The 27,361-nt window shown below is 36.8% G+C and overlaps 1 protein-coding gene across 6 annotated transcripts in view; it reads right to left on the bottom strand.

Annotated features, from left to right (window-relative positions):
* ATF6 (activating transcription factor 6) overlaps positions 1–27,361 on the bottom strand; it is a 203,088-nt gene that overhangs the window by 127,530 nt on the left and 48,197 nt on the right. For all 6 annotated transcript variants that reach the window (XM_035279979.3, XM_035279980.3, XM_078356143.1 and 3 more), the window contains exons 8-9: positions 16,176–16,361; positions 15,169–15,260 (exon numbers count right to left, since the gene is read on the bottom strand). In XM_035279979.3, coding sequence (XP_035135870.1) covers positions 15,169–15,260; positions 16,176–16,361 — 278 coding nt within the window. The remainder of the gene's footprint in view (positions 1–15,168; positions 15,261–16,175; positions 16,362–27,361) is intronic.

The raw sequence follows: 27,361 nt of genomic DNA, 5'->3' as shown, positions 1-27,361 counted from the left end.
CCCATCGGTGTGCTGTATCCAGGAAACCCATCTCACGTGCAAGGATACACAAAGGCTCAAAATAAAGGGATGGAGGAAGATTTACCAAGCAAATGGAGAGCAAAAAAACGCAGGAGTTGCAATTCTTGTTTCTGATAAAATAGACTTTAAAGCAACAAAAATCAAGAGACAAAGAAGGACATTACATAATGGTAAAATGATCGATACAACAAGAAGAGCTAACAATCCTAAATATATATGGACCCAATACAGGAGCACCCAGATATATAAGGCAAGTTCTCAACGACTTACAAAGAGACTTAGACTCCCACACAATAATAGTGGGAGACTTTAACACTCCACTGTCAATATTAGACAGATCAACCAGACAGAAAATTAACAAGGATATCCAGGACTTGAACGCAGACCTGGAACAAGCAAACCTGATAGACATTTACAGAACTCTCCACCCCAAATCCACAGAATATACATTCTTCTCAGCACCACATCACACCTACTCTAAAATTGACCACATAATTGGAAATAAATCACTCCTCAGCAAATGCAAAACAACTGAAATCATAACAAACAGTCTCTCAGACCATAGTGCAATCAAGTTAGAACTCAGAATTCAGAAACTAACTCAGAACCGCACAGCTTCATGGAAACTGAACAACTGGCTCCTGAATGTTGATTGGATAAACAATGAAATGAAGGCAGAAATAAAGAAGTTCTTCGAAACCAGCGAGAACGAAGACACAATATACCAGAATCTCTGGGACACATTTAAAGCAGTCTCTAGAGGAAAATATATAGCAATAAGTGCCCACATGAGAAGAGTGGAGAGATCCAAAATTGACACCCTATCATCAAATTGAAAGAGCTAGAGGAGCAAGATAAAAAAAACTCAAAACCTAGCAGAAGACAAGAAATAACTAAGATCAGAGCAGAACTGAAGGAGATAGAGACACAAAATACCCTTCAAAAAATCAATAAATCCAAGAGCTGCTTTTTGAAAAGATCAATAAAATAGACAGACCACTAGCCAGACTGATAAAAAAGAAAAGAGAGAATGACCAAATAGATGCAATAAAAAACGATAAAGGGGAAATCACCACAGATTCCACAGAAATTCAAACCATCATCAGAGAATATTACAAACAACTCTATGAACATAAACTAGTAAACCTGGAAGAAATGGATAAATTCCTGGACACTAGTGTCCTCCCAAGCCTAAACCAGGAGGAAGCTGAAACTATGAACAGACCAATAACAAGGTCTGAAGTTGAGGCAGCAATTAAGAGCCTACCACACAAAAAAAGCCCAGGTCCAGATGGGTTCACAGCTGAATTCTACCAGACACACAAAGAGGAACTGGTACCATTCCTTCTGAAACTATTCCAAATAATCCAAAAAGAGGGAATCCTTCCCAAATCATTTTATGAGACCAACATCATCCTGATACCAAAACCTGGCAGAGATCCAACAAGAAAAGAAAACTTCAGGCCAGTATCCATGATGAATATAGATGCAAAAATCTTCAATAAAATACTGGCAAGCCAATTGCAACAGCACATCAAAAAGCTTATCCATCATGGTCAAGTAGGATTCATGCTGGGGATGCAAGGCTGGTTCAACATACGCAAGTCTATAAATGTAATTCACCTCATAAACAGAACCAAAAACAAAAACCACATGATTATCTCAATTGACGCAGAGAAGGTCTTTGACAAAATTCAACAGCCCTTTATGCTAAAAGCCCTCAATAAACTAGGTATTGATGGAATGGATCTCAAAATAATAAAAACTATTTACAACAAACCAACAGCCAATATCATACTGAATGGGCAAAAACTGGAAGCATTCCCTTTGTAATCTGGCACTAGACAAGGATGCCCTCTCTCACCGCTCCTATTCAATATAGTACTGGAGGTTCTAGCCAGAACAATCAGGCAAGAAAAAGAAATATAGGGTATTCAAATAGGAAAGGAGGAAGCCAAATTGTCTCTATGTGCAGACGACATGATAGTATATCTAGAAGACCCCATCGCCTCAGCCCAAAAACTCCTGAAACTGATAAGCAACTTAAGCAAAGTCTCAGGATATAAAATCAATGTGCAAAAATCACAAGCATTCCTATACACCAATAACAGACTTAAAGAGAGCCAAATCAAGAACGAACTGCCATTCAAAATTGCTACAAAGAGAATAAAATACCTAGGAATACAACTTACAAGGAACGTAAGGGACCTCTTCAAGGAAAACTACAAACCTCTGCTCAAGAAAGGACACAAACAGATGGAGAAACATTCCATGTTCATGGTTAGGAAAAATCAATATCGTGAAAATGGCTATACTGCCCAAAGTAATTTACAAAATCAACGCTATCCCCATCAAGCTACCATTGACTTTCTTCACAGAACTGGAAAAAACCACCTTGAACTTCATATGGAACCAAAAGAGAGCCCACATAGCCAAGTCAATTCTAAGCAAAAAGAACACAGCAGGAGGCATCACACTACCAGACTTCAAACTATACTACAAGGCTACAGTAATCAAAACAGCATGGTACTGGTACCAAAACAGAGATATAGACCAATGTAACAGAACAGAGGCATCGGAGTCAACACATATCTACAACCATACAATCTTTGATAAACCTGACAAAAACAAGCAATGGGGAAAGGACTCCCTATTTAATAAATGGTGTTGGGAAAACTGGCTAGCCATGTGCAGAAAGCAGAAACTGGACCCCTTTCTGACACCTTACACTAAAATTAACTCCAGATGGATTAAAGACTTAAACATAAGACCTGGCACCATAAAAACCCTAGAAGAAAATCTAGGTAAAACCATTCAGGACATAGGAGTAGGCAAGGACTTCATGACCAAAACACCAAAAGCATTGACAACAAAAGCCAAAATAGACAAATGGGACCTAATCAAACTCCACAGCTTCTACATGGCAAAAGAAACAGTCACTAGAGTGAAATGGCAACCAACAGAATGGGAAAAAATTTTTGCAGTTTACCCATCTGACAAAGGGCTGATATCCAGAATTTACAAAGAACTCAAACAGATTTACAAGAAAAAAACAAACAAGCCCATTCAAAAATGGGCAAAGGATATGAACAGACACTTTACGAAAGAAGACATACATGAGGCAAACAAACATATGAAAAAATGCTCATCATCACTGGTCATTAGAGAGATGCAAATCAAAACCACATTGAGATACCACCTCACGCCAGTTAGAATGGCAATCATTAAAAAATCTGGAGACAACAGATGCTGGAGAGGATGTGGAGAAATAGAAACACTTCTACACTGCTGGTGGGAGTATAAATTAGTTCAACCATTGTGGAAGACAGTGTGGCGATTCCTCAAGGACCTAGAAATAGAAATTCCATTTGACCCAGCAATCCCATTACTGGGTATATATCCAAAGGACTATAAATCGTTCTACTATAAGGACACATGCACACGAATGTTCATTGCAGCAGTTTACAATAGCAAAGACCTGGAACCAACCCAAATGCCCATTGATGATAGACTGGACTGGGAAAATGTGGCACATATACACCATGGAATATTATGCAGCAATCAAAAATGATGAGTTTGTGTCCTTTGTAGGGACATGGATGAATCTGGAGAACATCATTCTCAGCAAACTGACACAAGAACAGAAAATGAAATACCACATATTCTCACTCATAGACGGGTGATGAACAATGAGAACACATGGACACAGAGAGGGGAGTACTACACACTGGGATCTATTGGGGGGAATAGGGGAGGGACAGCGGTGGGGGAGCTGGGAGGGATAGCATGGGGAGAAATGCCAAATGTGAGTGAAGGGGAGGAAGGCAGCAAAACACACTGCCACGTGTGTACCTATGCAACTATCTTGCATGTTCTGCACATGTACCCCAAAACCTAAAATGCAATAAAAATTTAAAAAAAAAGAACAATTTGTAGAATGACACTTAAAATGTATGTTTCAGTTGCTTCCTGAAGTGACAAAACAGCCCAATCTGGAGACAAAAAAGACAAAATGAGTGGCAAACTGCCAAGAAGTGTAAGCAATATATAATAATTACATAGGTACTTCTGTATATTCAAAAGTTTCTAAGGTATCTATACTACCTTAATATTAGGTTAGACCTTCACTTTACAAAATTAAGGTGTTTATATCTTTCATTTATATTCTGCAGAGCTTACATGGCATGCTTCCATCTGACTATATTAAGTACTGAAAATGGTGGTTGAGAAGGCTACTTCACACAAACCACCCTCTAGTCCTTGTTGTATGTTAACTAAGATGTATGGTCTGAAGAACATATTGAAGTATTCAATTCAAACTCTGGAAGTAGTTTTCTCATCTGGCCTAGTTTCTCACTGACCCCTTCTCCGTAGAAAGCAGAAGTTACCACTTTATCTCCTTTTATCTCTGAAGTTAGCAAGAGATGTAGGTTTCTGGTTTCAACTGCCTTTCCCTTCACTATAACAGCGAAGTATGGGGGAAAAGTAGTCAAGTGATACATGATAAAGCCACTGGGATGCTCCTTATTAGTTTCCCTATATACAATTCACATGAAAGCCAAAACTAGTGAAAAGCATCAACAGAATTTTCCAGGCCCTCAAAACCCAGCTCTGCAGTTGATAGGCTCTAAGACATCTTTTTCAACAAAGGATGAAATCTACAGAGAAAAGAGAACCAATTACTTTGTGCAGACACATTTTTGACAAACATGAATAAATTAGACTATTTGGGGAAAGGACTGCCTTTGGCTCTGCTACCCTCCTGCAATTCCAGATTCAATAACACCTGGTACTTAGATACATTGTATTTCTTCAGTTCATGTGTCACTTTGATAAATGTGGAAAGTATTTTTAGCCAAAAACTCAAATTAGATTTCATTTAAAACTCTGGCTGAACAAAACCATATATACTTGGTGGTTTGAATTCTGACATTTAAGTTACACAGTAACTTTTAACCTATAGCGAATAGTGATATCATATGGCGAAATGTGCTCAACAATTGAACAACAACAACAAAAACTGAAACCAGATTTGGGAACAAGCTCATCTCAGGATAAGAAGCTAGAATTCTTCCTATAAAATAATGAAAAGCTGACAAACGTAGAGAATGCTGGAATAGAAGCATTTTACTTCTAACCAGTTCCAGATGACTCAAACTCAATGCCATATGCTCTGTGGTTACCTTTGCCTTAAAGCACAGTCTCACAAGAAATCCACAGAGTAGCTGGCCCACTAATGGCAAGATTTACCCTTCCTCATCCAAGTCTGATGTCTCAAACCATAAAGATTCCAGACCTAGTGAGGGTACTAAACTGGAATAAAAACAGGTAAAAGCCCTGTCAATTTCAAACATTTGTTAATTTTTTAAGACCTAACTAAAACATATGTAAAACCTCCTTAGGATGTTCATTTATGTATTGCAGTAAAGGAGGATGACTATAGTGACCTTGAAAATAGAAAGGGGAAGCCGGGCACGGTAGCTCACGCCTATAAGCCCAGCACTTTGGGAGGCCGAGTCAGGTGGATCACGAGGTCAAGAGATCAAGACCATCCTGGTCAACATGGTGAAACCCTGTCTCTACTAAAAATACAAAAAATTAGCTGGGCATGGTGGTGCGCAACTGTAGTACCAGTTACTCGGGAGGCTGAAGCAGGAGAATTGCTTGAACCCAAGAGGCGGAGGTTGCGGTGAGCCAAGATCACGCCATTGCACTCCAGCCTGGGTAACAAGGGCGAAACTCAGTCTCAAAAAAAAAAAAAAATAGAAAGGGAAAAACATAACAAAGGAATTTATCATCTGCAATCCTATGTGCCAGAAAGAAGGTCCCGTCACAGGATTATGCTGTGGCCCCTACTCTGTCCAAAATAGAGTTCCACAAATTTCCTCAAGTATGTAAGACAAACCTATCTATATAGAGGTATCTGTCTACAGATATTTTAATAAACACTTCCCTTATGTACATTATCTTATAATCTAATGAAAAAGTGCTTTTACAATTTCCATAGTGGCTAATGTATAGGAAGAAAAAAATACAAAACCATACACAACAGTTTTCAACCCTAGACATACTTCAGAATCACCTGGGAAAAATATTTTGTTTATAAACAAATACCTTCAACCTATCCTATCAGACACTGTAAGTCCTGGGTAGGACTCAGTTAGCAATATTTTTAAGATTCCAGAGTGAAGCTGGGTATGCTGGCTCACATCTGTAATCCCAACACTTAGGGAGGCCAAAGCAGGAGGATCGCTTGAGCCCGGGAATTCAGGACCAGTCTGGGCAACATAGCAAGACACTATCTCTACAAAAAAATTTTTAAAAATGACCCAGGGGTGGTGGCATGTACCTAGAGTACAGCTACTCAGGAGGCTTGAGCCTAGGAGTTCAAGACTGCAGTGACCTGTGATCATGCTGCTACACTCCAGCCTGGGAAAAAGAGCAAGATCCTGTCCCTAAAAATAAAAATAAACAATAAAATAAAAGACAATTGACGTTATGCATTTTGGGGGATAAGAATATCATAGAAGTGATAGTGTGCCCTTCTCAGTGCATCCCATCATGAGCTGCAGATGCCATCATGTCTCACAACTGGAAATGTTACTTTATTATTTAGATATAGTGGCATAACCTCTTGTCCAACATCTCTCACATTTTCGACCTCTTTGTCTCCCTGTGTTATGTTCTATATAATTTCTTCAAATCCATCTTTCCATTCACTATTTCTTTCTTCAAGTATACCTATTTTGTTGTCTTAACCTGGTCACTGTTTTTGCAATTTTAACTTAAATTATTTCCATAATTTTTTCCAAAATGTTCTGGTCAATTTTGGTAGTCTTTTGTTCCTTTGCCAGACTTTAATTCCCTCTTCTAATATATTTTATATTCTCTGACAACTGAAACAGCTATAGTCTTTCAGAGCATGATTCTGTAGTGTATATTTTCTAACCCTTATTCATGGCGGCATGGTTTCCTGGTATGTTTAATGACTTTTGAGGGGAAGAAGCAGACATGTGCTCATGTTCAATTGGCTCTCTATCTGTGGGAATTTTTCTAGGATGGACACTTTCCTTTCTAAAGTGTCTCTTCTGAGAAGAATTGCATATGATTCCTTCAGGTGCCTACAGGTACCACCAACATAAGCCCACCTAAAATGCAGTTTTGGCTTGATTTTGGGGGGAATCACACTAGTGGTATAAATTAGGCTCAAACCTGCATGAGTCAGGGGCTTAAAGATTATCAGGAAAGACTTTTTATTTGTTTTTACTCTAACTAAAGCCAAAACCAAGACTGGTACTTAATAACAGTATCCCTGTGTGGTACGACAACTTTTGTTCCCTTCTTTTGGCAACGAAGAATGTCATTCTTTATAAGTTCTGCCTTTATTTGGGTAGAGGAAAGGGGGCCCTCAGTTGTGACTTCCCATCTTACTTGGGTCCAGAGCTTTCTTTCCCATCCCCACACTCTAGGCCACAAGGATCAGGAACTATATCCAGAACAAGCACCACTTTCATTGCTAGCTTACTATGATAGATTCATGTTATCTTTTATTATTTCTGGCCTCTGAGAAGCCCTGACTTTGTCTCCAGTTGTGCCAGGAAATAGAAGTTTTGATTTATTTTTTAAGCCATCATTTTCTAGTGTGTTAAACTGCAATGAGTTTCTCTGTACCTCTAGCCCACCATATTGCCAAAAACAAAAGGTTAAGCTTTCTTAACCTTAAGGTAGGAAAAATAATAACACTCTATAGTATAGTAAAAAAGGTGGAGTTTGTAGGGATAATTTTTTTTAAACCTGGGTTAAATTTCAGGTTCTTCAACAATAAAATATGACTAATAATTACAGAATTAACCCCAATGAGTAATAAGAAGAGGTTTTCTTTTTTTAACCAATTCACATTTGTCCTGTTTAGCCATTTCTTGCTGCCTAGAGTTATTATTTTTATGGACCACCCAAAGTGGGACAGCTTCTTGAATCCTATGCCAAAAATAACTAGATGACTTCTTTACCATCCACAAAACATCAATAAGGTAAGAAAAATTAACCCTCCTAAGTCCATTTAGTTTATTTTCTTTTTCCGTGTGATGATTATTCAGTAACCCAAACCTCTTCAAACTAGTCAGATTGGCTGCACATTACCTTTGACGAAACTCTCTTTCTTTAGATATAAGATATATTTACACTTCATCACCAAATGCCTTCAGGAAATGTTTAAGGCATACCAGTATTTGGCTAACTTGTGTGTTTTATATTTTTTTCATTTGGGTCCATATCAACAAGGCACAAACATTCAATTATACATCTGAAACCACATTAATCACTTTATTTCGTAATGTGATCTGTTCTAAAAGAGCTTAGGTTTCTAAATTTAAAATGCTTTCGGGATCTCTGATTCAAATGTCTATTTGTCTGACAAATTTAATTCTGCGGTACTTAAGAAAAGTTCAGATAGAGCTCACAATCTGTTTTTTTAAAGCCTATATTGTTTCCAATTAAAACATAATAATGCATGCTTAAGGTTTCTAAATACACAAGATTACAGATGTGACACTTGTTCAATAAATATCTTCCAGGTGGTTACTAATAAGATTCAACAGGGAAGTTCCCGCTCCTCTGGCAGATTCCCAGACTGGAGAAAATCGCAGTCTTGCAGTAAAAAGACTAAAAACATTGAGGCCAATCAAGAAATGATTCCGAATAACACAAATAATGAAACATCTCAATTCCCAACATTTGGTTCAGGGACAAGTTTCAGTCTTTCAAATCATTGTGGTTCTCTGGGCTTTTCTATTTCACTGTTCATGCCAAATTTTGTCTACAAGAAATAGTTCTTGGTTTTTACGAATTTCACAGCCAGTTTCTTCACTATTTCCTTGTCGGTGTCTGGAGATATTCTGACTTAAGACACTTCTATACTTCCTCATTCCTTCCAGCTCTTCTCCTTGTTGCTCTTCTTCAATTTAAGTTTTTTAGCGTTTAACTTGAATAGTTCCTAATATTCCCACTACTTCTTGGCTTTCTGTTCCTAAAGCCTCACACAGAGAAAGATACAGATCTTAACTGGGAGATCCTCAAGATTTTCAAATATTTAAACTTTTTCCGATTTTTATTCTCTTTTTACTACTGTCTACCTTTTTGAACACAAACCACTTCTTGATAAAAAAAAAAAAGGGACCATCATCTCTTCCTTTCATAATCAACCTACCATGGAAATGAGATCCATCCCCACCTGCCCCCTTTACTTCAGCAGCTATGAAGATCATTAATTCATTTAAAATTTTTTTGCCTGGTGGGCGGGGGAACTACATTTTTGTTGTTGTTTTTCCAGTCTTTTCTTTCCTAAAATTTTACTGATTCATGAGGGCTTCTACAATAAGATGTCCCCTGCAACCCTACCATCACTTCCTGCAACGTAAGCTAATACTCTTTATTCCTTAATCAAGTATTACTGCATAAAGCCTCCCATGAGTGCCACTAGCAGCACTGCTGGTTACTTCTATGTTCCCTCAAGAATATGCCTGTGAATTTGTGATATAATAAGAAATAATATATTTGGTTTTCATTCTGCTTCCTGGCACAGGGCTCCTAAAACCCTTGGAATTTCCTGAGTGATGGGCGGTTAAGAAAAGCATCTTTTGTTATCCATAATTAGCCCCTTCCACCTGGAGCTGAGTTTATGCTAATGAGGTGACTCTTGGATGATGGAGGCTGACTGCCAGAGAAATCAACTACATAATTTGTGGGTTGGGATTTTCAGCCCCATCCCTCAACCTCCAGGTAGAGAGAGAGGGAGCTGGAGATTGAATGCAATCACCAATGGCTAATGGTTTAATCAATCAAGGCTACAGTAGTGAAGCTCCATAAAAACCCATAAACAATGGGATTTGGAGAGCTTCCAGGTTAGCAAACACAAGGAGGTACTAGTACAACTGGAGAGGGCATTAAAGCTCCCCACTCCTCCCCCATACCTTACCCAATGAGTCTCTCCCATTTGGCTTGCCCCACATATCCTTTACAATAAAGGATGTAAAGTTAATGAAGTGTTAGTAAAGAATGTTTTTCTGACTTCTGTGAGCCATTCTAGAAAATTATCAAACCTCAAGAGGGGACTGTAAGAACCCTTAACTTATAGCCACTTACAAGTTACAGGTCACAAGCTGGGACTTGCAACTGGCGACTGAAGTGGGAGGCAGTCTTTGGGAACTGAGCCCTTAACCTGTGGCAACCTGTGCTAACTCCAGGTAGTTAGCGTCAGGATTGTGTTAAATTGGCCGGACATAGTGGCTCACCTGTAACCCCACCACTTCGGAAGGCCAACGAAGGAGAATCATTTCAGTTTAGGAGTTTAAGACCAGCAAGTCCCAGCTACTTAGGAGGCTGAGGTTGGGGGGATTGCTTGAGCCTGGGAGATGGAGGCTATAGTGAGCTATGATTGTGCCACTGCACCCCAGCCTGGGCAACAGAGCAAGACCCTGTCTCAATAAAAAATATTTTTAAATTAAAATTTTAAAAAGAATTGAATTAAATTGTAGGAGAACCAGTTGGTGTCCAGAGAATTGCTCAGTGTAGAAAATTCACCTATTTAGTGTCAGAAGGGTGTAGAGAAAACAGTTTTTCCTATTTTTAATGCCCATGTTTATATGACATCCATATAATTCTTTCTCACACAATTGTTTACATAACTGATTCTCTTACTAGACTGTAATTTTATTCATATTTGCCTCCTTGATTCCTTGCTCAGTACCTGGCAAACATTAAGTGCTCCATAAATATTTGCTATATGTCTGACTAAATAAATAAGTACCTCATGTAGCCTCAGATAAGAAATGAGGAACTAAAAGAACACACAATTTTTTAAGAAATAGTTCATGAACATATATAAATGCATACTTGCTCTGGAATGAACACTGTATTATCTCTACAGGAGAAAATTAAAGAATTAGACAAGATAATCTGTGACCTTAGCGCTGAGATAAAATATACGTAACACAAACTTAATAGTAATGCAAAGCAAAACTTTAACAACTGGAAGAAAATGTCTGCGACAAACTGTATAACCGATGAAAAGGGGCTGAATAAAGCAAAACCAAGGATGTCAGGACAGAGAGCTTCTTGAAATCATACATAGAATTTGAAACATAAGTTGAAAGAGGGAAGGAGTATGGCAAGTAGGTTAGTTGTCAATAAATACTAGATATACATTTAATACACACAAGTGGATTTATAGCAGCTCATACAAAAAGGAAGGATTTGTTCTGGTCAAAGCTGCAAATAATTTTTTTTTTTTTTTTTGAGACAGAGTCTTGCTCTGTCGCCAGGTGCCAGGCTGGAGTGCAGTGGCGCAATCTCGGCTCACTGCAATCTCCGCCTCCTGGATTCAAGCAATTCTCCTGCCTCAGCCTCCCGAGTAGCTGGGACTACAGGTGCACGCCACCACACCCAGCTAATTTTTGTATTTTTTTAGTAGAGACGGGGTTTCACCATGTTGGCCAGGATGGTCTCAATCTCTTGACCTCATGATCCGCCCGCCTCAGCCTCCCAAAGTGGCAAGTAATTTTTTTTAAAGGGAAATACAACTAGCTAAAGACATAAAAAACATTTCCTATTAGTGTCGGGGAGAAACACATTCATTCATACTATAAATATATACTGAGTAACTACTACGTGCCAGGCATTGTTCTAAGCACTAGAAAACAAAAAAGAGAAAAATCCCTGCAGGGAAAGAAAGAAAATAAAATAAATAAGTTACATCGCATACTTGAAAGTGAGAGGTGCTACACAGAAAAGTGAAGAAAGAAAGAGGATAGGGAATGCAATGGCAGGAGCTGGGATGGATGTTTCAAAAAGGTAGTCCAGGAAAGCCTCAATGGGGTAGCATTTGAGCTTTTTTTTTTTTTTTTTAAATGTTGACCCAAAAAAATTAATGTTTTTTAAACTTTTAAGTTCAGGGGTACATGGCATTTGAGCTTAAGACCTGACAGAAAGAGTCTCTAAGGGAAGGGCATTGCCAGCAGTGGGAATAAATGTAAATGAAGTAATAGCAGACTTAGTGTGTTTGAGGAAGAGCACACCACACAGGCCAGTGCGACAGGCTAACAATAACATATTTGACCCAAGAGACAGCCCAATATTTAAAAAACACAATATCCAGTGTTAGGAAACCTGAGAAAATGGATACTCCTCTCTACAGCTGGTGGGAATGTAAACTGATACAGTCTTTTTGGAAGGCAATTTGGCAAAATCTGTCACAATTTCAGACACGCAACCTCTAGTTCTAGTCTAGATCCTACCATACACATACAGGCACACAGACATATGAAAACACATTTAATGCACACATTATCAATAAGTAACTGGAAATGCCCTATCAACAGATGGTTAAATAAGTTATGGCAGCAGTTGTATAAGTGTGCACTGGGGTTTTAAGCAGTCCAAGGAACTCTCGGGATCCTAAAAGTCTTTCAAAGGGTCAGCAAAGTCCTCCCTTTTCCAAGGGCATACCTATGTGAGTCTAAATTTTCTTCATTTATTTCAACCCATCACAACAGATTACATGAGGAAACAGATCTGCGAATCCTGCCAGATTTTCAAAACTTTGTATTGCAATAAAAGGAAATTTCAATGTGCTATTTCAATTTTTAGTTGCAAATAAATGTGTATATAAACACTAAAACAAAGTTTCCCCCCCAAAATAAAATATTTTTACAAAACTATAAAGTAGTGCCACTCTTCTCTATCTCACTAAATTTTTAGAGGTTTGGGAGACATAATTATTCTTCATTAACATGTAATGATTTATGGTTTATTATTTTTAAATAAATTTTAAAATTTTTTATTTTACCTTTAAATTTTTAATTTCTCACATAATAAATATCAGTATATATAAACTACAAAAATCAACAATTATTTGGGATCCTTGGTAACTTCTAAGCGTACAAATGGATTCCCAAGACCTAAAGTTTGAGAATTGCTAAATTATGGTACATTTCTACTACAAAAAACTATGTAGTATTAAAAGAGAATAATCTATCATATATTTTAAAGAAAGCACAATTTGTATATAATTCTTTAATGTAAAACTAAAATTTTTAAACTAAATACATATAAACACAAAGAAACAACACAAATGTGAGTATAGATGTTTATATTCCACATAAAATGTTCTTCCTGTATCTTACCTAAGTAATTTCTTTTTTTCTTTTTTTTTTTTAATTGAGACGGAGTTTCGCTCTTGTTACCCAGGCTGGAGTGCAATGGTGCGATTTCGGCTCACTGCAACCTCCGCCTCCTGGGTTCAGGCAATTCTCCTGCCTCAGCCTCCCAAGTAGCTGGGACTACAGGCAGGGGCGCCACCATGCCCAGCTAATTTTTTGTATTTTTAGTAGAGACGGGTTTCACCATGTTGACCAGGATGGTCTCGATCTGTTGACATCGTGATCCACCCGCCTCCGCCTCCCAAAGTGCTGGGATTACAGGAGTGAGCCACCGCGCCGGGCCACCTAAGTAATTTCTAATCTTCTTTCAGACCTTAACACAATCACCTCTTTCTCAGGGAAACCTTGCCTTACTTCCCTAACTAGGTCAAGTGAACCTATTATATGGCCTCATGATATTATGTACCTTTCTTTCATGGCACCTAACGTTGTTACAATTTTGCATTTATTTGTATAATCATTTTGATTAGTATATGTCACCTATATTAGCTTATAAATTTCATGACAGCAGGGGGTTCATTATATTATTCTCTCAAATTTCCTGTATGTTTGAAAATCTTCATAACAAAAAATGTTGTTTAAAAAAAAAGAGATTATTCAACTTATAACTTCTTTCAATTCTCAACCAACTTTTAGACTTCACCCCTACCCCTACTAAATCTGCTTTCCAAGATCACAACGAACTGACAACTGCCAAATTCAGCTTTCTGCATCTCCCAAGCTCTCAGCAGCATGTGATACCACTGCCCAAGACCCACTTGAAACTCTTTTTAACTTCGCTTCAAAAAGGTACTTTCTTTCAGTTCTGCCCCAACCCTATTTGCCATGAATTTCTTTTCCCTATCTACGGCTCATACTGGTGTCCTTCCTCTACTTGTCCTCCTTGGATAATCTCATCTACCCCACTAACATTATCTGTCTGTTAGACTATCTACCTACCTCTAATGTTAATTCTCAATATCTAGTCAGTGCCACAAACTTCCTAAACTAAAAATAAACATCATAAAACTATCTATCCATCTGTCTGTTTGCTTCCTCAGATGACAGCACCACCATTCAGTCCCTCAAAATAGAAATTTTGGAATTATCCTTAACTTCCCTCTTTTCTTCTTCATTTCCCACATTGTACTAGTTATCAAATTCCACAAAATCTGTATCAGAGATACCCTAAGATTGCCCATCCTTTCTATAACCATAGTGTAAGTTCAGACTCTCATTTATTACCTGAAATACCTCAATAGTCTTCTGATGCTTTCTCTGCCAATAGTTTATCCTCACTCCCTTCAAGGGTCTATACACAATACAACCCTCAAAGTCCTCTTCCTAATATGCAAAGCTGATTATATTACCCTCCACCTAAAATCTAGGGATGCCTCAATGTACCCAGCAGCACCTATACCTCTAGCCACATATTTAGCCTCATGCACATTCCCCACATATACAAGATACACTGAACTTTTCACTTTTTTATGAACATGTCATGCCATTTCATAACTGTGCCTTTAAACATGCTGTTCCCTTTGCCTTGCAGGGAACATACTTCCTCATATTTTCCACATGGCAAACTGATATCAAAGTTCAATGTTCAGCTTCTTTAGTAGGTATTTCCCTTAACACTCAGTCACTCAACAAAAAATGTGTTGAGTATCTATCAATAAGACATGAAGCTTCACCTCAAGGAACTTGTACTCTAACTTATGTTAGGACTCATTCACACTATTATTATTACGTTCATATTATACCACAGTCATCCTTCGACTTCTCCCTCCTCCCAGCTGGGTCATGAGATCTTTGAAGGCATGGCTCCTATCTTACTACTCTTTATACATCTTGAAAAACAAACCATTTTATTCTAGCTTATGATGAGAGCTGAAGAACAATGAGAAGTTAAATGTTTAGCATTAGTATCCAAAACAAATATATATTCACTTACCTCATAGGTCCATAGTTCAGTATTATAAATGCCAATACTATCATCACACAGACAGCTCTTCGCTTTGGACTAGGGACTTTAAGCCTCTGGTTCTAAAGGAAATGACCAAATTAAATATAATTAAACTACACATCAATTTCAGAAAAAGCAACACCTAAGATTAGAATTACCAGTTACGTAAATACCTTGTTTTATTTAAAAAAAAAAATCAAAGGTGAGGAAACAATACTTTTCAAAAGACTAGAGCAGAGACTTCCAAGTTCCCTTTTTAGCAGAGAGAGAAAAGGAGAACCAGCAGAGAAAAAACAGAGCAGCTACTCCACTGCAGTTGCCTCTTCACCCAAGAGGAAAGAATTCAATATTTTTATATTTTTATGGATCCCCAAAGAATTTTGAGACATTTCTACAGTTCGCCTCACTAACTTTTAAATCATTGTTTTCGTAATATATAGGAGTATTCCCATGTACTCAGGGGCAAGATAAAAAGAATCGTGTAAGAAGCCCCACTTAATAGTGTAAGATAGCTATATGGTTCAGCACTGCAGTGAGAAATTCTGAAAGCAGCAAACTTCCCAAATAGAACTAAGGAGATTAACCCTCCTGGAGCCAACATAGTAACAGAATGCAAAAATCATACTAGTAGTCAGGTGGACTAAGAAAAAATAAAAACATACTTTTATTTTATATTGTTTTTTTAAAAGGGAAAATACAGCAGGGCTATTAAGCCTCAATGTGATTCATTTAGTCAGAAAAGAGGGTGCTAAGGCAATGAGTAAGAAGAAACTCAGGAAGAGGAGACAACTTTTCTATGTAGAGCGGGGGTTACAATTCAAAGGGTCCTCTTCAAAGGCTTCATCCTTACTGCAAATGTTTTAGGACTTACTGTACCGTCCTTTTCCTAGCACTATTGTTTTACACAGTTTAATTTAAAATGTAAATGTTTCTCCATTTATTCATCCAGGGGATACTTTAGCCCATCTCAACCCAGCCCTATTACTAGCACTCACCTCCAGCACAACTTCATCCAGCTGTCGCTTCAGTGTTCCATTTTCTTTCTTCAGTTGCTCGTTTTCTGAAAGGGCAGCCTTTAATCTCGCCTCTAACCCTAGCATATATTCTTTTTTCTTCTTGCGGGACTGACAAGCAGATTCTCGATTTTTTATCATACGTTGCTGTCTCCTGAGCACAGCAATCTAGAAAAAGTTACAATGAATCAGAATATATCGGTTTTAGAATCAGATCAAAATAGATCAGAATATACTAATTTTTCCAATTACTGTTAACCAACTAGTTTTCAAAGCGTAGGTTACTAGTTGTTTCAAAACATGTTTGAAAAAACACTGCTCAAACTAAACAAGTTAAAATCAAATGATTAAATAAGGCTTTCTAAAACCCAAATGTTAAATAATTTCTTCTGATATTTTCTAAGGCTCATAATCTTCTAATTTACTCCTCAGAAACTCCCTCAAACAGTATCTTTAAGTATATATGTATATATATACATCTTCCATCTACATCTCTGGTCCTGAAATGGCTATGCCCCAGAACCATATATTCAATTAATTCTAAGGCCACTTCTACTTACAGAGTCATCACCACTTCAAATGTATTACATGCAAACTGAACTCACTATCTCCCTCTAACTAGATTTTTTAAAAAATCTATCATCTTCTATAATAGTAACTATTATTTTTCTTTACTCACTATATTCAGTCCTTCTCAATCTCTCATTCACTCATTGAATATGGTAAAAGTATATACTAATGACCAAGTTTCCTCCAGTGAAAATGTGTCTCAGTTGTTATTCTCTCTTCCACTCTCCTAACACAGGCACTCATTAACTCATCCCTATGTAGGAGGAGTGGCCATGGGAAATGGATCTCTCAAATGAAGAAGGAAGTTTATTCGGCCCCGGAGCCTGAGCGATAATTTGTCTAAAGTTCAGCTCGTCTAACAAAGGAAGGTTCTGACATTATATAGGCTCATAGTTTAGATATTACACGTGGAAGATGCCTGGGTCTCCTTCCTCACCTATACTACTGCAAGACTCTTATTTCAATTGTTTTCCATCTCATTCTGTCTACCATTTCTGAGATAACTTCTCCCAAGAAAATATTTTATCTTACTACTCAATTGCAAAAACAAGCTAGTCATGTGTCCTTGCTACCCATCTTTTCTTTTAAGGTCTTCCATATTGTGACTTCCCACTGCCTAACCAGACCTTCTGCCCTTAATCCACAGCTATTCAAGCCACACTCCTCCAATCTTACCATTTAAAGTTACTCCATAATCTCCACACATGTCTAACCTGTTTCTTTATTCATATTGTTTAATCCCATTTGGAATGCTATCTCCTCCACTAACCTAATTCCAAGGCCCATTCAAACTAAAAATATTCTAACTTATCCTGATTTCTTTTTATTTTCTCTGAACATCTTACATACCCTTAAAATTTGGAGGACAGACTGGAACACTCTAATGGTCTCAATTGTTTCAAGAATGTTAACTCTCTCTTTCCCCACCTAGATTTTATATCTTGAAAGCCAAACCACATCTGATCCTACTTTTTTGTTTAATACCAACAATATCTGCTACAATAAAAACTTACTGAGTGAAATTATTTTTGTTACGTCTTCTAAATTAAGTTATGAAGCCTATTGTTATAGACTAGTCTAATTTATTTGGGGAAGTGAAAGAGGTGGCAAAATTATAAAAAGCACCAACTTAAACTGATTAGTATGAGCACACAGATGGCTGAATTACTAATTTCAATATATTTTGCAATAGATTTTAAAAAATAAACACTCTAGAGTGTTCAATAACTCTTACTGAGACCAGTAAATACAGTTAAAGAATGTAACTGATTTCTTTTAAAATGACAACATAATTCCCACCATGATACTATATTTCCTAGAAAGAAGTATGCCAAAGCCAACCAAGTAATCTCCCAACACCAAATACTTTCAACAACCTTAAAATCAGAACCCACGAGGAAAAGAACATGTTACATGAAATGTCAAAAGGGGTTTTTTTCTTTAAACTACAAAAATGCTGATTTTTATGAAACCATCATCTGTAAAAATTTCCCTGCAGCATAACTATCTCCCTCTTAAGTAAAGCTAAACACACACACACACACACACACACACACACACACACACACAGCAATGGCAAAGCCATGATGGATTGATTATTCACCGAATGCAAACTATTCTCTGGACAATGCCGGTTTGTTCAGTCTACTTTTATTTTTAGTGATCTTCAATGTTACTTAGAATGCCATTGTCCATAATTAATACTAGAGTGCTGAAGCACACAGAACACTGAACAGGGACATAAAAGTGAAAGTTCCCAGATGGAAGAGTTTATACTAAAAGTTAGACAAAAGGCAACCTTACTTTAAAGGCTAATTAATGTGTGGAATTTAGAGGGGGTTACAGATGGCATACCATTTAATAAATTTCAAACAAGGATTAGGCATTTCTATAAACAATAAAAGCACCTGCATATTACACAGCATTAAAGTTTCAAAGACTGTCAATTCATGTGCCCCATACTAAAATAATGAAAACCATCTGTGGCCAAATATTCATTTCTTCCCACAGAAAAAGATACATTATCATAGTTCTGAAAATAAATATTCAATACTACCAATAAATACACAGGGTAAAGACAGTAAAAATAAATGAAACCCACAGCAATCACCAAATGCAGGGTTTCAATGTTGTATCTCAGCAAGCCATCTTCAGCTATCTGAATAGAAAATATTTAAATTATTCTATATTTCCTAGGCAAAAAAAATATATATGATTTTTAGGATAAATACATACACACATTGTGGTGTTTGGTATTGAGGGGGAGGTGATTATTTTCCTATATAAGAAAAAAAGGTTGTTCGTGCATGACTAAAAAATTAAAATTAAAAGAAAAAAGAAAAAAAGGATTACCCTGTATGTAATTGTTTGGTAAACTGTTTTTGCACATACAATGTATCATAATGACCTCTGACATACAATAATGGCAGCACAGTTTTTCAATTATCTTGATGTTTCATAATATATTCAATAATCTCCTCTTGTTGAAATTACTGTAGTTTTCAAGGCTTTAAAATAAGCCTCATCATTTAATCCACTGTTAGAGTAGAAGGGCCAAGGTTAGAACTTAGGTCAGCTGACTTCAAGCCCAGTGGTACTTACACAGCAGCTTCAAACTGCTTTTAAATAACAGAGAGGCTTGCATCACAGCATGGAACTCTAACCTCAGAGAACTATGTGGTTACTTTAATTATGTGCCTGTCTGAAAACAGAGACTTGTGGAACTGCCTGTATCTGGAAGGCTAATCTCCTCTGTTAGCAATCTGAAAACATAAAATCAATACTCTGGCCCATTACCCAATTGACACATCTCCCTTTTGGGCATATCAGATGATTTTAACACAGACTGAAATAAGTGAACAGCTGGCCAGTTCCTGCTTCTGATCATCCTGCCTCCAGACAACTCTCCCACCAGGCATCTTGCCTTGGAAAAAGTAGAAAGAAAAAAGGAACAACTCCACAGCTGCAAAGCAGTTTCCCTTTAGTGCCACTGCTATAAAATGTAGTGTTTCATTTAGTAAACACTTATTTGACTGTAAGAAAGACTTTTGTAAAAGGAAAACTTCCACAAATGGATAAGTTCCTTTTGAAGGTTGAATCAATTTAAGAGTCAAAGTTTCAAGTACATTCAAATTTTTAATTCAATTTAATTTAATTTTTTCAGGCAGAATCTCACTCTGTCACCCAGGCTGGAGTGCAGTCAGTGGCACAGTTATGGCTTACTGCAGCCTCAACCTCACAGGTTCAATAGATCCTCCAGCCTCAGCCTCTCCAGTAGCTGGGACTACAGATGCATGCTACCACACCTGGCTAGTTTTAATTTTTTTTTTTTTGTAGACACAGGATCTCTCTATGCTGCTGAGGCTGGTCTCAAACTCCTAGGCTCAAGCAATCCTCCTGCTTCAGCCTTTCAACGTGCTGGCTTTACAGCCCAGCCTGTTTATAATTTTTAAAACCATATTGACTGATAAATACCGTAAGTTATTATAGTCTCCTTTTTATTAACAAAACGAAACACTTGTTTCTGTTATGTGGCTAAGAGATGAGCTCAATGACTACAAATTAAATTAAATATAATATTAAGATAGGAGCAAGGAGTGGTGGAAATCCCAACACTTTGGTTGGTAGGCTGAGGCAGAAGGATTGCTTGAGGTCAGGAGTTTGAGACCAGCCTGGGAAACATAGGAAGACCTCATCTCTACTAAAAATAACAAATTAGCCGGGCATGTTGGTCCGCACTTGTAGTCCTAGCTACCCTAGAGGCAGAGGCAGGAGGATCACTTGAGCCCAGGAGGTTGAGGCTGCAGTGAGCCATGATAACACCACTGTACTACAGTCTGGGTGACAGAGTAAGAGCCTGTCACTTAAAAAAATTTTAATAGGATTTTTATGCTAAGAAATACATTCGAATATCTCATGTAAACTCAAGTCAGATCAAGTATTGATAACCTATGGGTGAATCACACAGTAATCACTGACTTGCTGTATATCTTTCTAACAGTTCTAATTCTCATTTGGCTGAATCTTGCCTTCTAAACTGAAAGTGGAAACTATTACTGATTAACCTATTCACTGTATCTGACTAAAGACAAAAATACAATCTTTCAATTAAATAAGGATTACATAACATACATTACTGCATGTCAGTAAACATATTTATAGATACATCCTAAAAAAACACATATAGCTAAAATCACTGGCAAATTTAATTTGTGGCAATCCTACTTTAAATATTCAAATAAATTTTAAAACTTAATTTGATTTATGTTAAGAATCTTACATACACTTCTTTATTGTTTAAAGCAGAAAGAAAAGGAAATTTAGACTTACACTATCTGTACTCTTCTCAATCTCATGACAGTCAAAATTTTATTTTACTCTTTCTATTAAGTTTTGTGTGTATGTATACATACAGCCAGTTCCCATTTGCCAAAAATTAAAGAAGCTTCACACTGGCAACCTGAACCATTTATTTGGCAGGGTCAAGGAGATAATCTTCATCCTGCAAACAATTTCTTTCTTTTTTTTTTTTTAAATGAAGAATGCCTTATGATATGTAGTATAATTTCCAGAATGAGAACAGATAATAGACAAAGTCCCCGCTAGACTATAGGACCAAGCTGCCCTATCCAATCTCATCTTCTGAATGAAGATAGAGAACAACCAAAAGAGAGGTAAAAGCGGGAGTATGCACCACACACTCTTTGGAAAGCCACACCGTGGGCACGGCCTCTTGAAGAATGGAGGGACCCAAGTCCTCTACACAGGGATCTTCAAAGGAGCCTCAAAATGGTTTCCTGTCTTTTTCAGTTAATGACTCCATTGCTTCAAGTGTCTTTAGAAATACTTGATATAACTAAATAATAGTAATTTAAGTCATTAAATGAAAATAAAAAATTGGAAGTTAGGTGTTCTTAATTCCTGGCCCAGCATCACAAAGAGTTAATTGGAAGATCTTAAAAAAAAAAAAAAAAAAAAAATCACGTCTCCTTCTAGAGTCTATTTATATATTAGTAAAAAGAGGGAGTTGGACCAGCATAGTGTTTTTGACATTATCATAACACAATATCAGGTTTATCAATTTAGTGAATCACTACAGTCTTCAAAAACAATTAGAAAAGCACAGGACAGAATAAAAGAAACAATGCTTTATATGTAGTGAGAGTTGTTTCATGAGATTATGTATGAGAGAGAAAGAGAGAGGTTAAATACATTTCTTACTGTGGATTGTGGACAAGAAAATTTAAAGCCACTCTGATAGTCCTCTAAAGGCCTTGTCCAATCCAAAAACAAAATAGTTCTAGGGCTGATGCTAAATAGATACAATGAATTTTATTGGCACAACAACGTAGCACAATAATGACTACTACATAATAAAATACTGGTCTGATTAATTTTGCAATAGGTTACATTTGTTGCCATCAAATTATTCAAATAAGGTCCATCTTTCTAAAACTTTGTCCCTCATGACTTAAAACTATCTGCTGCCTTGATTTTTAAAATTCAAATCTTAAAACTACTTAATTTTTATAAATTAAGAGAAAACATTTGCAAAGGGAAAAAAAAGGTAGCAGCAAGTTCGAGACTTGGGTAATTTGTTCTTTTTTTTTTTTTTCTTTTGTTCCCCTCCTCCATAAAATTGTAAGGAAAGAACTTGGGTAATTTGAAGTTTGAACTGCATCAGGACTACCATGAAAGTAAAGCCTCCTCATTAATGGAGCCCTGAGTAATGAAGACAGCACTGGACTAGAAGAAGACCAGTTACAAGTGAGGTAGGCTTGAATCCTAACTCAATTATAAGTGGTCAAATGATTGGGGTGAGAATCAAATGGGTAACAGACATGAAAGTTCTCTGTAAGCTACAATATACCATACAAATATGGGTTTCAGGAAAATTATATATAATACATACACACACACACACGAGGCAAAATTATTACTTCCATGAGAATGCACCTCACAGCTGCTCTAATAAACCATGCAAATAAAGCAATATTGAACATATCTGCCCCTATTCCAGCTCCTATTCTCAGATTTTAAGTTTTAAAATTAAAACAGGGGGGTCGGGAGTTGGGGAGAGATAGCATGGGGAGTAATGCCAGATGTAGGTGAAGGGGAGGAAGGCAGCGAATCACACTGCCACATGTGTACCTATGCAACTATCTTGCATGTTCTTCACATATACCTCAAAACCTAAAATGCAATTAAAAAAAAGAAAAAAATTAAAACATATGCACACACACAAAACATGAAATCTTATTTAGTCACTACAGAAGCAGAAAAAGAGACTAAAAATTAACATTCCTCTGAGCACTCTCAGTTATGTTCCTTACTCTGTATTTCTCAGAGCCCCGATTCATTTCAAAGAGCTGTTACAAGATTTAAGAAGAGTATTTATCTTTGGGAGGCCGAGGCGGGTGGATCACGAGGTCAAGAGATCGAGACCATCCTGGTCAATGAGGTGAAACCCTGTCTCTACTAAAAATACAAAAATTAGCTGGGCATGGTGGTGCATGCCTGTCATCCCAGCTACTCAGGAGGGCGAGGCAGGAGAATTGCTTGAACCCAGAAGGCGGAAGTTCCGGTGAGCCGAGATCGTGCCATTGCACTCTAGTCTGGGTAAAAACAGCGAAACTCCGTCTCAAAAAAAACAACAAGAAGAAGAGTATTTATAATTTATACACTTAAGTGCCTGGCACGTAGTACTTGATTATTATTAGCCATCTTAGCAATATGACATTTGTTGAATCACTTAACTAACTGATGGGAATAAATAATGCCCCTTCACAAGGACTTTGTGAAAAATCTAGTAAATATCTGGTCGACTGACAGAACTGTAATACTGACAGGCAACTGAACTATTTTATTAATGCAAATTATTCAAGTTGATAAAAGAATGTCCCTATTCTTAGGAAATACACACTGAAAAATTTGGGGGTAAAATAATGTGAGGTATGTAACTTACCCTGAAATAGTTCAGGAAGAAACTGTGTGTGTATATGGATGAAATGATGGATGGCTGGCCGGATAGGTAGGTAGATGAAGAATAAACAAGCAAGTTGGGTAAAATGTTAACAACAGGTCAATCTGTCTGAAGAATACCTGGGTATCCTCTGTACTATTTTTGTTTTTGTACTTTTTGAAATTTAAAATTATAATCACATACAAAGTTTAACATGTACACCCACATAGTAACCAAATACAAAGTTTCACATGTGAGCAGACTCACACAGCTGCAGTATACACACACTGGGAAGTTATAAGAAGCCATAAGATACTTTCCCTTACAACTCATACTCAAGGGAGGTAAAAGCCACAGAAAAGTCTAACCATAACACTTTAAATTATTGAACATCATTCTCTAACTACCTGTAACCAGCCACAAGATCTCTCTTGCTAACAATTAATATTCTTTCACATAGTTCTAAAACAGTGATCTTTCAGAGGGGATACCCCTTCAAGAATACACAGCCATTGATACTTTGACTTTTAAAATTTACCATTCTTCTTTGTGAATTATCTCTTCACATATACTGTCCATTGTTAGATTAATTTGTATTTTTCTCACTGATTTATACTCTTTATATATTAAAAATGGTTCTTAAAAAACTGTGAAAATGAATGTGAGTGGTCAAAGCAGCATTACTCATAATAGACAAAAAATGGAAACAAACCAAATGTCTATCAACTTATGAATGGATTATCAAAAATGTGTTATACCCATACAATGGAATATTATTCAGTCATAGAAAAGAATAAACACCAATACATGCTTCAACATGGATGAAGCTTGAAAAACATGCTAAGTGAAAGAAGCCATACACAAAAATGTATTATATGATTCCACTCATATGAAATGTCTGGGACAGACAACTCCACACACACAGAAAACAGATTAAATGGCTACCAGGGGATGCAGGGAGGGTAGACTGAAGAATGACTATGGCCAATGACTACGGGGTTTTCTTTTTAGGGTGATAAAAACATTCTGGAATTAGACAGCAGCGCTGGTACCACTAAATTGTACACTTCAAAAGGGTGACCCTTACAGAATGTGCATTTTATCTTAATGAAGCTGTAAAAAAAAAAAAACCAACAACAAAAGTGGTTATGGACTCCCAGACGAATGCACATGCACGTCACTAACAACTATATATATGAGGGATGGGGTGAGGTGGGGTAAAGGGGTATGATATGATCTGGATTTGTGTCTCTAACCAAATCTCGTGTCCAACTAGAATCCCCAATGTTGGAGGAGGAGCATGGTGAAAGGGAATTAGATCATGGAAGCAGATTTTGTAGTTCCAAGATTGCCAGTTATTAAGAAACTGCACAGAGAACTTCTACACTGAAATGAGAGATCATGTTCATTTTTTCCATCAGGATCACAGCCAAAAACAAACCATTATTTCTTGAAAACTTAGGTGAGGTCTCCAAGAGTTAAACAAAACAGATTTATCAGCAAAAGGCTGGAAGAGTAAGATTATAATTTGAAACAGGCAAACTGTTTCATAACAGAAAATGTGGCATTTAATGCAGTCTGCAGAATATGGAATGCTAAAAACGCTACTTATGGCCTCTAGAGAGTCAAACCAGCCAAACAAAAGAACTAAAAAAGGTAGAAAAAGAAGCCATGTCAGCATTACAAAGCCACAAGAGACTGATATAATTTTTTTTTTTTTTTTGCTGAATTACAACTTTTTCACCATACTTTTTTTAAAAGCACAAAAAGTGTATGATAAAAACATTTTCTTTTTGGCCATTTTAAATTAGGAATTTATATTAATTCGAATTTATCCTAATTTAACAGGACTTGTGTTTTTAAAAAGCACATGTAATATTGAGGTCAACCAAGTTACCAATGTAGAAGACTATACAAGCTGATCAAAGTTCCTCTCTGTGACTCCTTCTGGAACACATTTACTTCGGGTTCCTGAGTGAGTTGGCTTGCTACTGGGACAGACTAATGCTTCTTTACTTGAAATAAACATTCAGTCAAAATTGCTACCAAAAAACTCATATTGAAAAGGCTTGGCTCACGTCTCGATGTGTTGGCCAAGTAAAACTAAGCATAAAAACCTCAATGCAGGTTGACTAGAAAATTATCCTAATTGTCCTTAGGTCTCTCTGCATTAAACATACAGTAATTGAATCTTTCTTTTGTAATCCTGTCAATTCTAAACTTTGAAAAGACCGTGTCTGTTCAGCTTTTGTACTCTTAAGGGGGCTCTGTAAATTTAAAGTATTTTTAATAAAATATTTTAGACGTGAAAACAAGATAAAGATTAATTAGAACTCTAAAAATGCATAGGTCAACAGTATATCACTATTAAAAAATATTAACTTTACCTAAGTGTATATTCATATCATCAATGTAGACATTCATATATTTTACATTCATACATTGAGACTGCTGACAAAGTCTCCATTAACATTGAAGAACTGGGGGATGTGTGAGATGAGAAAATATAGAACCAATAAGTATTAGCTTTTGTTTCTAGCAGTATTTACTGGTTCTATATTTTCTCATATTTTTAACAATGATATACTGTTGACCTATGTTTTTTTTTTTTTTGGTTTTTGGCTTTTTTTTGAGATGGAGTTTCGTTCTTATTACCCAGGCTGGAGTGCAATGGCGCGATCTCGGCTCACCGCAACCTCTGCCTCCTGGGTTCAGGCAATTCTCCTGCCTCAGCCTCCTGAGTGGCTGGGATTACAGGCACACGCCACCATGCCCAGCTAATTTTTTGTATTTTTAGTAGAGACGGGGTTTCACCATGTTGACCAGGATGGTCTCGATCTCTTGACCTCGTGATCCGCCCGCCTCAGCCTCCCAAAGTGCTGGGATTGCAGGCTTGAGCCACTGCGCCCGGCCAACTATGTTAATATTTTTAACAACAGTGATATACTGTTGCCCTATGCATTTTTAAACTTCTAATTAGTCTTTATCTTTTTTCATATCTAAAATATTTTATACAAATATTTTAAATGTCCTAACATATTACATAAAGGCAACTTTGGATATTTTCTGTTGTAACTTTCATTTGGAGGTATTATACAAGAAACATTTAAGTTCATAATTTAAAGAGTATTAAAAGGAAATTTAAAGGGATTATTTTTTAAAAATCATTTTTCATCATTCTTAACCTGGTTGGTCTCCTATGAAAACCATACTTTTTTCTTATTGGCCACACAACTTTTTAATTGAAAATATGACAGATAATTTTTGGATTTTTGTTATTGTCATTTTTTTTAAACATTGTAGAAATTTTTCCAGGCACCACAAGGAGAGAAAAATAAACACCCAGATTCCATGATTATCAACATTTTGCCAATCCAGTTGCCACCTCTATCCTGTGCGTACCACCTTTCTACTAGCCAGCAACACATTGTTTCATCTTCAACTGAAACATACACTACGTATTAGAGCCTATAATATAAAATGCCATAAGCATTTTGCTTACCTCTTCTAGTCCTCAAAACAAACCAACATAACAGTCAAGCCTAATCCTGTATTATCCATGGTCTCTAGTCTCATAGCAACACTAATTTTCCTATTCCATGTCTTGACATCCATTGTTTTCAATACCTATACAAAC

This window comes from Callithrix jacchus, chromosome 18 (genome assembly GCF_049354715.1).
Source record: "Callithrix jacchus isolate 240 chromosome 18, calJac240_pri, whole genome shotgun sequence".
Taxonomy (NCBI): domain Eukaryota; kingdom Metazoa; phylum Chordata; class Mammalia; order Primates; family Cebidae; genus Callithrix; species Callithrix jacchus.
The sequence above is the reverse complement of the archived record's forward strand: the minus strand, read 5'-3'. Positions and strand labels throughout refer to the sequence as shown.